The sequence below is a fragment of the Macaca nemestrina genome, chromosome 18 (genome assembly GCF_043159975.1).
Source record: "Macaca nemestrina isolate mMacNem1 chromosome 18, mMacNem.hap1, whole genome shotgun sequence".
NCBI lineage: Eukaryota > Metazoa > Chordata > Mammalia > Primates > Cercopithecidae > Macaca > Macaca nemestrina.
In genome coordinates this window covers 1031213-1048502 of record NC_092142.1, presented here as the reverse complement: position 1 = coordinate 1048502, position 17290 = coordinate 1031213, and the positions used below count along the sequence as shown (strand labels likewise).

The window sequence follows — 17290 nt, the reverse complement described above, 5'->3', positions numbered from 1 at the left end:
ACACCGTCAGCCACCCTCTCTCTGTCCAGTGGTGAACCCTGCCGGGAGGCACCACAGAATCAACAGTACCTTCCTGAGGGGGCTCCACTGGGACCTCTGATCAAGGACGTGGCCTCCCAGGAAGAGAAAATGAAAAAACACGAAGCTGCAGGCATGGCTCCTGTGCCCCCCTGACAGCAGGATGCCAGCCCCAGAACCAGGGAAGGAGTGAGAACACACTGCCACACCAGCAATGCCGGGGACCCACAGGAATGGCAGAGTGCAGCTGCCACGGCGGCACCCTGAGGGAGGTCACCAGCTCCTCCTGTGCCCCCCGGTGCTGCTGCCTCTCCCCCCGAGGCTACTCTTACCAAGTCACTGGCCTGCTGCCGGCTGAGCCCCTACTGCACATGGCCAAGGGACCTGCCTGAACCTTCCTCACTGGCCCCCGGCCCCCCTCAGCCTCCACGTGATCAGGGCAGCCCGGGTTTGGGGACCACAGGGCTGGCGGGCACCCGCCCACGCACCTCGGTTGGGCCTCCAGATCTTCTCCATGCCATGCCGCATGAGCACGATGCGGGACAGCTCCGTGAAGGACTCGATGACATTGAAGTTGCACAGGGGGCTGACCTCAAAGAAGGTCATGCAGTTTTTCTCTGCATACGCGCGGGCCTGCTCCGTCGGGACCTGCCGCTTGAAGGCCAGGTGCAGCCGGTTTCCAACCAAGATCCGGGGCACTCCGGGTGCGTGCTGGGGGCACAGAACTCAGCAGAAGCACAAACGCAGGGCGCCACCCACCCCTCAGCCGCAGCAGGGCCCGCCCTCACTGTCTGGCCTATGACGGGGTGGGGGCCGTGGGAGGTCGAGGTGGGCAGAGCCCAGGGCTCAGGCCCCACAGTGTAGGCCCTTCCAGGTGGCCCCGTAGCTCCTGGTCTTGCCGGGCTCCATGCCTGGCCGTTGCGTGCACAGTGACCAGCACGCCCAGGTGTAGGCCATGGGACAGTGCAGGGTGCAGAGCCAGGGCCACAGGAGGGGTGGCAGGCGGGAATCCAGAGCCTACCTGGGGCCCAGGCACCTCCATCCAGTCTGCCTTCCCCGGGAGGGCTCCCCGGACCCAGGCCTACCTCATCGATCTCCTTGATCCAGCGGTCGATGCCGTCAAAGGACCAGCGGTTGGTGATGTCATACACCAGAAGGATCCCCTGCAACAGAGACTTGGGGGTCACCAGGGGTCACCGACACGCACGGCCAGCCGAGGCCCAGGGACTCTCAGGTGCAGGGGTCTCGGTTCCCGGGCAGGGCCAAAGATACTTAGTACTTGGCGGACGGGCAGATGGGCGCTGCCCTCCACACAGCTGGTGCAGCCCTGCCCCCCACCTCTGCCCTCACCCGGCAAGGACTGCAACAGGAGGGTGGGTGCCTTCCATGGTGTCATAAATGCTGCCTCCCCTCCCTCCCCTGGAGCCATCAGCCTGTGGAAGCTTCCTGGGCAGGCAGATGAGGGGTCCTGGCAGCCGGGGGACGTGCAGCTGTGGAAGCAAGTGTCCTCTCGGCCAGTCCATCGGTGAACCCTCCTGGGGACACCCGGGACAGAGCTGAGTGGGGACATTTCTGAGTTTTCCAACCTAAAACTTGCAGAGCAGAATTCCAGTCCCTCCAGGACAGTTTCTGCGAAGCTCCCCCAGCCAGGCAGAGCAGGTTTTGCCACGGGGACTTTCTGCCATATCCCTTGGAGACCAATTACTTGGAGCTCAGCTCTGGGCTGTTTCCACCTGCCCTAAATATCTCGGCAGTGACAGTCATGGCTCCCCAGCAGCACCGGGGAGCACACTGCTCACACTCAGTGCCCCGTTGGGCGAAATGGTAACATCACAGGCCCATTCCCCCACACCCGCCGCTCCCCAACGTCTACTCCCACCCTGTAATTCTGCAACCAGATCCAGCCAATGAGCTGGGATCCACCCTACTCCTAGGCTGACAAAACCTTCACTTAACCAAAGAGCCTATCACACAAGGGGCTGAGGTTGCAGGAAGAGGGCACTGTCCATCTGAAAAATAGTGTTTTTGGAGCCTCTTAGAACCATCTTTTGATATCTGGAAGACTCAAGTGTAGCCCCCAGGTCCTGTTTAGAACAAGACCGAAATTACTAAGCTCCTAGGGCGAAGGATTTGCTCAGGATGGAGCGGCAGCTCAGGAAGGACTCCTCTTGCTGAGGGAGACCCTTCGAGGCCAGAGATGGCCAAGTCAGTCTGGTGGATGATAAATGATAAGATTCAGAACAAACAAATGCACACCCAGGGGTTAACCCTGGAGCTTGGGGCACAGGGACAGGGGCTGGCTCATTTGCTGCTGGGGGAGGGGGAGAGACTGGGGAGTGGGCCACCAAAGCATGCAACACAGCCCACCCTCCCGCGTGGCAACCTCCCACGTGGCAACCTCCTGTGTGGCAAGCCCATGACTCGGAAGTAACTGAGGATGTGTGTCACAGCAGCGCTGATAACAACAACAAACCAGACACAAATTAAATGTCCAGCCTCAGAGGACGGCCAAGTAAGCAGCGGTGAAATGTACCGTGCAGACGCTGAAAACAGCAGCAGTGCATGTAGAAGCGTCCATGCTGGCCAAGGAGAGACAGACAGCCCAGGTGAGGTGAGAACACAGGTCCCAGCACTGTGGATGGCATGTTCTTGTTTTTTTTGAGACAGGGTCTCACTCTGTCACCCAGGCTGGGGTTCATGCAGTGGCACGATCATGGCTCACTGCAGCCTGATATTCTGAGCTCAGTCAATCCTCCTGCCTCAGCCTCCCGAGTGGCTGGGACTACAGGTGTGAGCCACCACGCCTGGCTAAGTTTTTAAAAACATTTTTTAGAGATGGGGTTTTGCTATGTTGCCCAGGCTGGTCTTGAACCCCTGGCCTCAAGTGATCCTCCTGCCTCAACTTCCTAAAGTGCTGGGATCACAGGTGTGAGCCACTGTGCCCAGCCCAGCATTTTTTTTTTTTTTTGAGACAGAGTCTCACTCTGTCGCCCAGGCTGGAGTGCAATGGCGCGATCTCGACTCATTGCAAGCTCCACCTCCCAGGTTCACGCCATTCTCCTGCCTCAGCCTCCAGGTAGCTAGGACTACAAGTGCCCCCCACCACACCGGGCTAATTTTTTTTTGTATTTTTTAGAAGAGACGGGGTTTCACTGTGTTAGCCAGGATGGTCTCCATCTCCTGACCTCGTGATCCGCCCACCTTGGCCTCCCAAAGTGCTGGGATTACAGGCATGAGCCACCGCGCCCGGCCCAGCATGATTTTTAAAAAATAAAAGTATAAACACACAACACATTACACTGAAGAAGTTTATGTGGACACAAATGCTAAAAGGCTGGAAAGTGCGCGACTTTTTATGCTGACCTGTTTTCTGTGGCAAACACCCCTGTTCCCATGACACTGAAAACTCTAGAAAGAGAGCAGAAGGCCCATCTCCTGGCTGATGGGCTGGCTCAGGCTCCAAGTGTGCTGTGAGGCTGGGGGCCCTGGCCACACCTCCCGGCCGCTGCCCTGAGCAGGCCCGCACTTCCTGGGACGCCCACGTCTCAGGAGCAGGGGTTACGGGCAGGGCTGATGACACAGGAGGACCCCGAGGCATGCTCCAGCGCGGGTCACGGTGAGGCCACAGGGACCCAAATGACCACGGAGTGAGAAAGGAAAAGGAGACCCTTGGTGACCAGAAGCCTCCTAACAGACGGCACCCTTAGCACCCTCAGCCGCGTGTCTCAAAGGGGCAGAGCACGGGGCAAACAGACTCTTCCACCACCGTCTATTTTCAAACTAACACATGATCTGATTTTTTTTTTTTTTTTTTTTGAGACTGAGTCTCGCTCTGTCATCCAGGCTGGAGTGAAATGGTGTGATTTCGGCTCACTGCAAGCTCCGCCTCCCAGGTTCAAGCGATTCTTCTGCCTCAGCCTCCTGAGTAGCTGGGATTATAGGCGCCCGCCACCACGCCTGGCTAATTTTTGTATTTTTGGTAAAGACGAGGTTTCACTATGTTGGTCAGGCTGGTCTCGAACTCCTGACCTCGTGATCCGCCCACCTTGGCCTCCCAAAGTGCTGGGATTGCAGGCGTGAGCCACCGCGCCCGGCATGATCTGACTTTTTAAAAACTAGCAACTTTGGCTGGGCGCGGCGGCTCACGCCTGCAATCCCAGCACTTTGGGAGGCCAAGGTGGGCGGATCATGAGGTCAAGAGAAGCAGACCATCCTGGCCAACATGGTGAAACCCCGTCTCTACTAAAAATACAGAAATTAGCTGGACGCGGTGGTGCACACCTAGTCCCAGCTACTCAGGAGGCGGAGGCAGGAGAATCGCTTGGACCGGGAGGCGGAGCTTACAGCGAACCGAGATGGCGCCACTGCACTCCAGCCTGGGTGACAGAGCGAGACCCTGTCTCAAAAAACAAAACAAAACGAAAAAAAGAGCGAGGCTCTAGGGGATGAGTCAGTGCGCGCTCTTCCCCTACTCTACGCCCCACCAGGAGCCGCCCCACCAGGAGCCGGACAGTCAGTTTCCTCCGCGTGTCCAGGGTGCCGCTCACGCCTCGGGGCGGGGTCGAGGCACTTGCGCTGCTCCCACCAGCACGCGCTGAGCTCAGACCCCGCCCTCCCGCCCGCTCGTTAACTGCGCTGGCTCCTGGGTAACGTTGGCAACATACATCTGAGTACATTTACACTTTTTTTGTTCAACTCGACCTACACGATAAATTCCCAGAAGTAGAACTGCCGGGCCTAAGAGTGGGTGCCCTTTATGCTATCATTTTTTACTGAGCTGTAATTTACAAAGCAGAAAATACAAAGATTCGAGGTATGAACATTTTGATGAATTTTGACAAACACATGCCCCTTCCATCCATGTGGTTGAAGCTCCCAAGGTACAGCCAGCCAGAGTGGAGCCCTCCTGCCTGCATCCCTGCACCCAGGCTCTGCCCAGGAGCAACTGACATGTAAAGTGGGAGCTACTGCCAAGCCGTGCCCACTCACGCCCACCCGCCCGCCTGTGTGCCAACAAGCCAGCAGCATGCGTGCCTTCCGTACCACTCTCCACATAAACCCCTTCTCAGGGAACAAACCCACACCTCCATCCTGAAGGAGACACGGCACTTGGCCACACCCTTCCTGGTGCTAAGCCCGCTGACCCCACATTCTCAGCCAAACGGGACAGCTCGTCCCGTCAACCACACTGCAGTTACAAGGAGCCTGCCCCACCCTCCACACACCAAGAGACCTGCACCTGGGTGACTCGCTCATCCCACCAGTGGGTGGCACCTGCTTCTGAGAGGGGCTGCCTCAGATCACAGCAACACAACATGCAAACGCAACCACAAAGCCTAGGAAGCCTGGCTTCTGGCGGCACGTGAAAGGCCTCATGCGAAGAGCCATGGGGCTGCTGCTGTGAGACAGGTGACGGCAGCAGGGAGTGGCCAGTGGCCTTTGCTGGTACCATCTGCAAGACCCAGGCTGTGGGGACCTGCCAGGCCTCTCCACTCTTTTTTTTTTTTTTTTTTTCTTTTAGTAGAGACGGGGTTTCGCCGTGTTAGCCAGGATGGTCTCGATCTTCTGACCTCGTGATCTGCCCATCTTGGCCTCCCAAAGTGCTGGGATTACAGGCTTGAGCCACTGCGCCCGGCCAGGCCTCTCCACTCTTAACAGAGGGCGGCAGAGTGACAAATCCCAGCTGAGACAGACAGTCCTTGCTAGTCTGTGTCTCATCGGGGCGGCGGGAGAAACCCTGCTGCAAACGCAGGCTCTGCACCTCGGCTGGATGCACCTCACCTCACCGCTGCTCACCAGGCAGGAGAGACACAGGACAGGGCTGGGCTCCCGGGGTGGCCCAAATGCTCAGTCACAGCAGCCAGAGGCCCGCCTTGAGGCTCAGGTGCTTCTCCTAGGGCAAGGAAGCGCCTGGCACCCTCAACCCAGGACCAACATGTGCACCTGCGTCTGTAACTTGCTCCTCTCATGTGGAAAAGGACAGTAAGAACTTCCAGAATTAACAAGGCAAAACAAACACATAACCGGTTCTGCCAGATGCTTTGGAAAGAACACAGACATGATAACAGAGCTTGCTTTCCAGAACCTCAGCCTGGCAAATGCAGAGCTTGTGAACTGCTTTTTGTTTTTAAGTTCTCATGCAGTTGAACAGAAATCATGACTGTGCTGGCCCTCATGTCCCACGGACCTCCCAGTGTGGGAGCTGGAATGCCTGCAGTGGAGCCCCATCAGGGGGAGCTGGGATGCCCGCGGTGGAGCCTGTTGGGGGGGGGCTGGGATACCCGGGGTGGAGCCTGTCGGGGGGGCTGGGATGCCCGGGGTGCAGCCTGTCGGGGGGGCTGGGATGCCCGGGGTGCAGCCTGTCAGGGGGGGCTGGAATGCCCGGGGTGGAGCCTGTCGGGGGTCTGGGATGCCCGGGATGGAGCCTGTGGGGGGGGCTGGGATGCCCGGGGTGGAGCCTGTCGGGGGGGCCGGGATGCCCGGGATGGAGCCTGTGGGGGGGGCTGGGATGCCCACGGTGGAGCCTGTCAGGGGGAGGTGGGATGCCCGTCAGGTTCAGCCTCCCTGCTGCCTTTTCCAGCATCTCCCCAACAACCCTTTATTGTCATCCAAGATAACCGCGCCCCACATTTTTTAATACCAAAATAGTATATGTTTATTGTAGAAAAATCACGAAATACTTAAAAGTAAAAGGAAGACAAGAAGGCGTTTTTGTAGATGTAAATCACCCACACACCTCCTCCTTTTTTTTTTGAGATGGAGTCTCACTCTTATCACCCAGGCTGGAGTGCAGTGGCACAATCTCAGCTCACTGCAACCTCCGCCTCCTGGGTTCAAGCAATTCTCCTGCCTCAGCCTCTTGAGTAGCTGGGATTATAGGCGCGCGCCACCACGCCTGGCTAATTTTTGTATTTTTGGTAGAGACGGGGTTTCACCATGTTGGTCAGGCTGGTCTCGAACTCCTGACCTTGTGATCCGCCTGATCCGCCTGCGTTGGCCTCCTAAAGTGCTGGGATTACAGGCGTGAGGCACTGCGCCCGGCCCCAGCTCCTCTTTTAATAGCAAGCAGGGCCCGTGGAACACACCCTTGAGCCTGCCTGTCTTCCACCTGCCAGCTCCGTGCATCATGGCCATGTCACCCCACTTCTCACAGGGATGGCACAGAGCCTGCTGGCCCTTCTGCTCCCACGAGGGAGTCGCCAACATCTCTGAGGGAACTCCCGGGACAGGGTGCTACCCATCCCACCCTGGGGTCCTTCCCACCCACCATCAGCAGGTAGAAGACAGCAGAGCTGACATGGACTACACTTCAGTGTAGAAACGGAAGGAAATGAGTTTGCCGGGGAATGAAACTCCAGTGTCCGTCCCCGTCTCACCTGGGGCAGCTTCCTGCCCAGACGGGACCCACCTGAGCCAGAAGCTGCCTGGCGCAGACCTGAACCTTCGCCCCCAAAGGATCCAGACCTCAGACCCAGGCAGCCTCCCTGGGCCCACATGGGGGGCTCCAGGCTAAGGACGTGGCCCTGGAGGGTCTCCCCTGGCTCTTCCAGAAATCTTAGGGGCATCACAGATGGGACAGACCTGCTCGAATCCCTCTCACTGAAGCAGCAACAACAGTGGCCATGACAGGTCTGTTCACATACGCTTTATGTCCTTCGCCTCCTTCCGGCCTCCCATTCACCAGCAGATCCAGTCAGCACAAAAGCGTGCTGGGGGGCCCAGAGACAGAAATGAGGGTGGCCGAGCCGGTGCCCCCGCCACACCCGTGCACATGCCTGCACACATATGGCCCTGAGTGCATCCACTGTACCTGTGCACACACACATGGCCCCAAGTACACCCACCACGCCTGTAATCCCAGCTACTGGGGAGGCTGAGGCAGGAGAATCGCTTGAACCCGGGACGGGGAGGCTGCAGTAAGCCGAGATTGTGCCATTGCACTCCAGCCTGGGTGACAGAGTGAGGCTGCGTCTCAAAACAAACAAACAAACAAACAAACAAACGTGAAAATATCCTTACAAAGAGAGAAAGTGCTTGGGGGTTTGACAGGACAACTCACATTCAGAAACAATCAGGAGAAACATCTTTTGGAAAGCAGCAGGAAGAGTGGTGCTGGCCTTACCTGGGCGCCTCTGGAGTAGGACCTGAAGATGGTGCAGAACCGGCCCTGGCCCGACGTATCCCTGAAACACACAGGGAAGGGAGGGGCTGGGACGGGGCCACGCAGCCTCAGCGCCTGCACTGTGGTCCCCGGGAGAGGCTCGCCTCCTGCCCTCCTCTGCGGACCCACCTGGATGTCCTGAGGGCAGCGGGGTGGCCAGGACAGGTGCCAATGGGGCTGTACTAAGAGACTGTCTGCACAGGTCACAGCAGCCTGGCGCCGTGCTGCTGAGTCAAGCAGGCAGCAGAAGGGCCTCCGCCCACCTGGTGAGTGAGCAGGCCTCCACAGGAGCCTGGGAGCTCCAGGAGACTGTCCTGCCAGGCTGGGGAACCCCAACCCTGTGGACACTGACATCTCATCAACGCTGACGTTCTGGGAAATGCTTTTGAGACGGAGTCTCGTTCTGTCACCCAGGCTGGAGTGCAGTGGTACGATCTCAGCTCACTGCAAGCTCTGCCTCTCGGGTTCAAGTGATTCTCCTGCCTCAGCCTCCTGAGTGGCTGGGACTACACGTGCCTGCCACCACACCTGGCTAATTTTTGTATTTTTGGTGGCCAGGCTGGTCTCCAACTCCTGACCTCAGGTGATCCACCCGCCTCAGCCTCCCAAAGTGCTAGGATTATAGGCATAAGCCAGTACGCCCGGCCAATTTTTATTTTTTAGTTTTTTTGAGACAGAGTCTTGTTTTGTCACCCAGGCTGGAGTGCAATAGTGTGATCTCGGCTCACTGCAAGCTCCGCCTTCTGGGTTCATGCCATTCTCCTGCCTTAGCCTCCCAAGTAGCTGGGACTACAGGTGCCCGTCACCACGTCTGACTAATTTTTTGTATTTTTAGTGGAGACGGGGTTTCACTGTGTTAGCCAGGATGGTCTCGATCTGACCTGCTGATCCGCCCGCCTCGGCCTCCCAAAGTGCTGGGATTACAGGCGTGAGCCTCCGCGCCCAGCCCAATTTTTGTATTTTTGGTAGAGATGGGGTTTCACCATGTTGGCCAGGCTGGTCCCGGACTCCTGACCTCAGGTGATCCACCATCCTCGGCCCCCACAGTGCTGGGATGACAGGCTGGGCCACCGCCCGGCTGGGAAATGCTCTTTAAGGTGAAGCCGGCAGAAGCGGGAGGGAAGGGCCACAGCCACCATGGAATCAGGTCTTCCAGGGCAGAAGGGAAGCTGGGATCTCTCGGGACACAGTGCCCCAGACTGTTTGCCTCTCGGAGCAAAACCCATTCTGTGTTCACACAGGGGCTGTGAGGGGCTCCCCCATGTGAAATGTGCACAGGACATTTTCCTGCTCCTCTGAAGGTTCTGTTCTCCCAGCGGCATTCGTGTCCCCAGCCAGGAACTGAAGTGCCGCGGCCCCGACTCACCAGAGCTCCAGCTTCACGCGCCGGCCGTCCAGCAGGATGGTGGTGGTCTTGTAGTCGATCCCTGCGAGGAAGCACAGGGCGCTGAGGGGACGCACCACTTGGAGCAAGCGCCCGCCAGACTAGCCTCGGCCACCAGCCACCCAGGGCCGAGCCCTATATGGAGGAAGTGGAGAAGCAGGTCCCCCACACTCAGTCAGTGGGGCAGGGGGCAATCTGGGGGCTCCAGCCCAGCAAACCAGGCCTGCCCGCTTCTGCACACGGGCCACGGGCAGGGCAGGGCAGGAGCGTGGTCAGAACAGGGTCAGGCCATCGGGCCCCACAGCCCAGCAGGCCAGCCTCTTCGTGGGCACAGCTTGCCCGGAACGGGGCCTCCCTCTGTGGGCTGCGCTGGGTGCAAGGCACAGGGCCTCTCCCTCAGAGGATACTGGGCAAAGGCAGGGTGTGGACTCCAGCGTGCCTGGAGAAAGGGCAGTGCCTTATTTCCACCCTGACCTACTTCGTATGCATTTTGAGGTTGAATTCTCGAAGGTGAATTTATTTCCCAGTCTTGGCTTGCTGCAGCCCAGGAACCGACAAGTTTGGTGTTAGGGAAGGCCAAGCAAGTTTAAAAATGCTGCTTCTGGCCGGGTGTGGTGGCTCACGCCTGTAATCCCAGCACTTTGGGAGGCCGAAGTGGGCAGATCATGCGATCAGGAGTTTGAGAGCAGCCTGGCCAACATAGTGAAACTCTGTCTCTACTAAAAATACAAAAAATTAGCTGGGCGCGGTGGCGGGTGCCTTTAATCCCAGCTACTTGGGAGGCTGAAGCAGGAGAATCACTTGAAGCTGGGAGGCAGAGCTTGCAGTGAGCCGAGATCACGCCATTGCACTCTTGCCCGGGCAACAGAGCTCAATAAATAAATAAATAAATAAAATGCTGCTTCTCTGGACTGACCTCAGCCAGCCAGCAGCCTGCGTGCCACATTTGTTTTGTTTTTGGAGACGGAGTCTCGCTTGGTCACCCAGGCTGGAGTGCAGTGGCCCATCTCTGCTCACTGCAAGCTCCGCCTCCTGGGTTCACACCATTCTCCTGCCTCAGCCTCCCGAGTAGCTGGGACTCCAGGCGCCGCCACCTCGCCCGGCTAGTTTTTTTATATTTTTAGTAGGGACACGGTTTCACCATGTTCCAGGAGGGTCTCGATCTCCTGACCTTGTGATCTGCCTGCCTCGGCTTCCCAAAGTGCTGGGATACAGGCATGAGCCACTGTGCCCAGCGTTTTTTTTGTTGTTTTTTGTTTTGTTTTGTTCTGTTTCTTGAGACGGAGTTTCGCTCTGTTGCCCAGGCTGGAGTGCAGTGGCGCGATCTCGGCTTACTATAAACTCCACCTCCTGGGTTCAAGCGATTCTCCCACCTCAGCCTCCCAAGTAGCTGGGACTATAGGTGCCTCTCACCACGGCCGGCTACTTTTTGTAATTTTAGTAGAGACAGGGTTTCACCATGTTGGCCAGGCTGGTCACAAATTCCTGACTTTAGGTGATCCACCCGCCTCAGCCTCCCAAAGAACTGGGATTACAGGTGTGAGCCACTGCGCCTGGCCCACATCACATCATTACTTTTTATTTCCTTACAGTTTTATGGGAAAAGGTCAGTCCAAGACAAATCAAAAGTAACAGTTCTGGACACTTAAGGCAGGCACGACATCTTAAACAGGCTCTGAGCCTTCTGGAAACTTTCCAGAAGCTTCTACCTTTAGGGCTCAGCCCCTTCCCCCACCTTAGAAACATCATTCATGTTTTGTCTTTTTATGACACTTTCTCCAAGGGGCTTGGAAACGGGCACTTTTTAAACATCAGTGATGCCCTCCCACAGAGCACACCTGCACAGTGTGCCCGTGTGTGCCCGTGTGTGTCTGTGTGTGCCTGTGTGCCCGTGTGTGTCTGTGTGTGCCTGTGTGTGCCCGTGTGTGCCCGTGTCTGTGTGTGTCTGTGTGTGCCCCTGTGTGTCTGTGTCTGTGTGTGCCCGTGTGTGCCTGTGTGTGTCTGTGTCTGTGTGTGCCCGTGTGTGCCTGTGTCTGTGTGTGCCTGTGTGTGCCCATGTGTGCCTGTGTGTGCCCGTGTGCCCGTGTGTCTGTGTGTGTCCGTGTGCCCGTGTGTGCCCGTGTGTCTGTGTCTGTGTGCCCGTGTGTGCCCGTGTGTGTCTGTGTATGCCCGTGTGTGCCCGTGTCTGTGTGTCTGTGTGTGCCCGTGTGTGCCCGTGTCCGTGTGTGCCTGCACAGTGTGCCCGTGTGTGCCCGTGTGTCCGTGTGTGCCTGCACAGTGTGTCTGTGTGTGCCTGTGTGTGTCTGTGTGTGCCCGTGTGTGTCCGTGTGTGCCTGCACAGTGTGCCCGCGTGTCCATGTGTGCCTGCACAGTGTGTCTGTGTCTGTGTGTGCCCGTGTGTGCCCGTGTGTCTGTGTGTGTGTGTGTGCGCGTGCCTGCACAGTGTGCCTGTGTGTGCCCGTGTGTCTGTGTGTGCCTGTGTGTGTCTGTGTGTGCCCGTGTGTGTCTGTGTGTGTGCCCGTGTGTGTGTGCCCGTGTGTGTCTGTGTGTGTGTGTGTGCGCGCGCCTGCACAGTGTGCCCGTGTGTGCCCGTGTGTCTGTGTGTGCCTGTGTGTGTCTGTGTGTGTCTGTGTGTGCCCGTGTGTGCCTGTGTCTGTGTGTGTCTGTGTGTGTCTGTGTGTGCCTGCACAGTGTGCCTATGTGTGCCTGTGTGTCTGTGTGTCTGTGTGTGCCCGTGTGTGTCTGTGTGTGCCCGTGTGTGTCTGTGTGTGCCTGCACAGTGTGCCTGTGTGTGCCCGTGTGTCTGTGTGTGTGTGCCCGTGTGTGTGTGTGCCCGTGTGTGTCTGTGTGTGTGTGTGTGCGCGCGCCTGCACAGTGTGCCTGTGTGTGCCCGTGTGTCTGTGTGTGCCTGTGTGTGTCTGTGTGTGCCCGTGTGTGCCTGTGTCTGTGTGTGTCTGTGTGTGCCCGTGTGTGTGTGTGTGCCTGCACAGTGTGCCTGTGTGTGCCTGTGTCTGTGTGTGTCTGTGTCTGTGTGTGCCTGCACAGTGTGCCTGTGTGTGCCTGTGTGTGCCTGTGTCTGTGTGTGTCTGTGTGTGCCTGCACAGTGTGCCTGTGTGTGCCTGTGCCCGTCTGTCTCTCCGTGTGGCGCCTACCCCTGCAAGCCAACCCTGCGGGTCACTTTGCCTACGGCACCCTTCTGCAGGCATCAGCGCTTCCACCCACGCCATCCTTCTGCCTGACCACCCCCTAATGCCCATCAAAGGCTGTTCTCACGCATCGAAGGACACCATCGAGAGAGAGAAAAATGCAACCCAGAGATGCAGGGAAATGTCTGCAGATCACACGTCTCCTAGGGATTGATCGGACTCTGCGAATGACTCCAACTCAACAATAGGAAACCAAACATCCTGATTTTAGGATGGACAGACGGTCTCTCTCAGGTCCTTGTTTCCAGGACAAGAAGGAACAATGGTTGTGCCAAAAGGGCCATAGCTGTGAGCGGCCCATCACTGCAGGAGCCATAACCAATGTGTACCCAGGGACAATGTCATTAAGTAATTCTCCATCGGGACGCGGTGGAGTTAGTTCACCATCGGGACGCGGTGGAGTTAGTTCACCATCGGGATGCGGTGGAGCTAGTTCACCATCGGGATGCGGTGGAGTTACACAGTTCACCATCGGGATGCGGTGGAGTTACACAGTTCACCATCGGGATGAGGTGGAGTTACACGGTTCACCATCGGGATGCGGTGGAGTTAGTTTACCACCGGGATGCGGTGGAGTTAGTTCACCATCGGGACGCGATGGAGTTACACAGTTCACCATCGGGATGCGGTGGAGTTACACAGTTCACCATCGGGATGCGGTGGAGTTACACAGTTCACCATCGGGATGAGGTGGAGTTACACGGTTCACCATCGGGATGCGGTGGAGTTAGTTTACCACCGGGATGCGGTGGAGTTAGTTCACCATCGGGACGCGGTGGAGTTACACAGTTCACCATCGGGATGCAGTGGAGTTACACATTTCACCATCGGGATGCGGTGGAGTTAGTTCACCACTGGGATGCGGTGGAGTTAGGCAGTTCACCATCGGGATGCGGTGGAGCTAGTTCACCAACGGGATGCGGTGGAGTTAGTTCACCATCGGGATGCGGTGGAGTTACACAGTTCACCATCGGGATGCGGTGGAGTCACACAGTTTCCATGGGGATGCGGTGGAGTTAGTTCACCATCGGGATGCGGTGGAGTTAGTTCACCATCGGGACGCGGTGGAGTTAGTTCACCATCGGGACGCGGTGGAGTTAGTTCACCATCGGGACGCGGTGGAGTTACACATTTCACCATCGGGACGCGGTGGAGTTACACAGTTCACCATCGGGATGCGGTGGAGTTACACAGTTCACCATCGGGATGCGGTGGAGTTACACAGTTCACCATCGGGATGCGGTGGAGTTACACAGTTCACCATCGGGATGCGGTGGAGTTACACATTTCACCATCGGGATGCGGTGGAGTTAGTTCACCATCGGAATGCGGTGGAGTTAGGCAGTTCACCATCGGGATGCGGTGGAGTTAGTTCACCATCGGGATGGGGTGGAGTTAGTTCACCATCGGGATGCGGTGGAGTTTGGCAGTTCAACATCAGAATGTGGTAGAGGCCACAGCCCTTGGAGACATTTTGGAAGCATCTGCGCCAACTGTGTGCTTCCTGAGCTGTGTGGAAAGCTGCGTCACTGCCCCAGTGGTGCCCTTCACGGCAAGCCAGTCAGGAATCCTGCTCAAGTCCAGGGCCGTGCATGTCACCCAAGTCTAGACCTGGGTGCTGCCCACAACTTCCACTAAGGCCCACATAAGAAGCTGAGTCCTTAAGGACTAAAGAAAAACTATCCGGCCGGGCGCGGTGGCTCAAGCCTGTAATCCCAGCACTTTGGGAGGCCGAGACGGGCGGATCACGAGGTCAGGAGATCGAGACCATCCTGGCTAACACGGTGAAACCCCGTCTCTATTAAGAAATACAAAAAAAAAAAACTAGCCGGGCGAGGTGGCGGGCGCCTGTAGTCCCAGCTACTCGGGAGGCTGAGGCCGGAGAATGGCGTAAACCCGGGAGGCGGAGCTTGCAGTGAGCTGAGATCCGGCCACTGCACTCCAGCCTGGGTGACAGAGCGAGACTCCGTCTCAAAAAAAAAAAAAAAGAAAAACTATCCTCAGCCGGGCGTGGTGGCTCACGCCTGTAATCCCAGCACTTTGGGAGGCCAAGATGGGCGGATCACGAGGTCAGGAGACTGAGACTATCCTGGCTAACACGGTGAAACCCCGTCTCTACTAAAAAATACACAAAACTAGCCAGGCGAGGTGGTGGCGCCTGTAGTCCCAGCTACTCGGAAGGCTGAGGCAGGAGAATGGCGTAGACCCGGGAGGCGGAGCTTGCAGTGAGCTGAGATCTGGCCACTGCACTCCAGCCTGGGCGACAGAGCCAGACTCCGTCTCAAAAAGAAAAAAAAAAGAAAAACTATCCTCTGAGGAAAAAAATATGGAAATTACACTTTAAAAAAAGGGCAAAGGACTTGAATAGACACTTCTCCAAAGAAGATAAACTGACGGCCAAGAAGCAGTGAAAAGGCAATTCCACATCATCGTCCAGCAGAAAAACACATCCAAGCCACCACCACACCACGTCCCAGCCTCACAGAAAAGGGCAGCTGGCAGCAAGTGCCGGCCGGTGTGGGGAAGCCGGGCCCTTCACCCAGCGAGTGTGCTGCACGCTGCTGCACCGTGCTCCTGATTCTAAAGGCGAGGGCAGCCGTCCTGTGCTCCTGATTCTAAAGGCGAGGGCAGCCGTCCTGTGCTCCTGATTCTAAAGGCGAGGGCAGCGGCATGTGCTCCTGATTCTAAAGGCGAGGGCAGCCGTCCTGTGCGCACTCACAAGTGAAACAACACTCTTCAGGGAGGAACCGCACTCAGGCCGTCCACATCCTTCCCACACCTCCCTCCTCCCACAGTTCTGTCAAGCAGGACACATGGACGGAGGGGCCTTGGTCCTTTCGGTCCTGGCTGCTGCAGCCCCCACGAGGCTGACCTGAGAGGCCAAGGTTGTACACCACAATTGCCACAAAGGCCATGGCTGCTCCTCCTTGACAGTTACCTCCATGTGTCAATTTGGCCAAGCAGGCAGGCGCCAGCAACACCCACAGGACGGGTGCTGATGGCCCGGGGACTCCCCTAGGCCACCCCTAGATGGCGCCATGGCCCAGGGCTGCCAGGAGCCGTAGCTGCCACAGAAGGGGCAGGGGTGCCGGGCAAAGCCTGGGGACCATGTCAGCCACCCACAGAGCAGGGGCCTCTAGAGCGCTGTGCTCTTGGATCAGAGGCGGCTCCGGGACGCTCCTCCCACTGGGTGTCTGCTGTGGGCACCCGTGGGACCTCCTGACCTGCTGACCTCCCACCCACCCCGCAGGCTCCACACCTGGCCGCCCACACTGTGCGTCTGAACAGGATTCTCAGCAACACTGGGGAGAAAAAGTTCAAGAAGACTATGAAACAACATCCCCATGGATACCATTTAGCCACAAACAGCGGCCTGTTCTCTAGCACAGTCAACTGAGTGTCTTGTTCCCGGCAAGCCACAGCCACTGACCACACGGAGCCCTCCTGGCTCCAGGATGTGGCTCTGGAAAAGGTCTGGACTCTCAGAGGAGGGACAGACAGGTGTCAGGATCCTGGGGAGGGGGTCCTTGGCCTGGAAGGTCTCAATTATCCAGGCAGGGTCCGGGCAGGTGGGTGACGGAGTGGGGCAGGGCGGGGAAGGAGGAGGAGCGCCTGGAGGCACAGAGCAGTGGCCTGGGAGAGGCCTGGAGCCCGCGCTGGGGGACAGCACAGGGGCAGGGGCAGTGGGCTTCGGCTGCAGAGCTCAACACCAACCCATAAGGGGTCCCCCAGTATTAGCCGTGACATGTTCTTTTGGTGTGCTGCTCACTTTTACCTCTTGGTGAAATGTCTTTTCAAAAATAAGCTAAGCAAACACCCGGTTCAGTGAAAAGGCAAGAGTGCCAATGAGGGTCAGCTGCTCCCTGCGGGTCCACTGAGGCCTCCTGCGGCACCAGCAACTCCTGCCACCCTCCCTCCTGCTCTCCTCCTCATCCGCTGGGCCCCGCAGGCCTTGCTCACCACCTCAGGTTTACTGTTCCCAACAAACCTCTCGCTCGTCTAGCCCCAGCCAGGCGCTGCCTCTTGGCCGACTGAACACAACCCCATGAGACACACAGCGCCGTCCTGGTCAGCCACCTGGGAGAGCCGGCTCCCCCAGGACAGGTGCTCTGACCTCAGGGGACACTGAGGAAGGGAGGAACACCTGTCCTGCCACCAGAGCAAAGCCACCGGCGCCTGGGCTGCTGGTTCTGTCTACCGCACGGGGTGCCACGTCCCCACCAGTTACAGGAGTCCAAGTCCCAGCCAGCGGACTCCCAGCCAGGCTGGTGCGAAGTGACATCTGGCCCCAGCCTGGCGCCCAAGCCACCAGGCCGGTGCTGTTCACGTCCCCACCCTCCTGTGGGACCCACTCTGTTTTCTAAAAGCTTTTAAGGCATTTTCTTTGCCCACATTGTTCTGGGTGGTGTTTTTCATACTCTGTGGCCCTTGCAGTCTGGAGACACATCCTGACGTGCCTCAGTTCCCCCACGGAGGCTCCCGCCCTCCATCCTGAGCCGCGCCAGCCAAGGTAACCACTGC

The 17290-nt window shown here is 57.8% G+C and overlaps 1 protein-coding gene across 3 annotated transcripts in view; it reads right to left on the bottom strand.

Annotated features, from left to right (window-relative positions):
* The window catches only part of LOC105485908 (RAB40C, member RAS oncogene family), a 41659-nt gene that overhangs the window by 2753 nt on the left and 21616 nt on the right, over positions 1–17290 (bottom strand). For 2 of the 3 annotated variants that reach the window (XM_071083791.1, XM_011748515.3), the window contains exons 3-6: positions 9546–9606; positions 8141–8201; positions 1104–1181; positions 507–729 (exon numbers count right to left, since the gene is read on the bottom strand). In XM_071083791.1, the coding sequence (XP_070939892.1) occupies positions 507–729; positions 1104–1181; positions 8141–8201; positions 9546–9606 (423 nt within the window). Of the gene's footprint in view, positions 1–506; positions 730–1103; positions 1182–8140; positions 8202–9545; positions 9607–12836; positions 14279–17290 lie in introns of all 3 variants that reach the window. The other variant, XM_071083792.1, reaches the window with a different exon arrangement.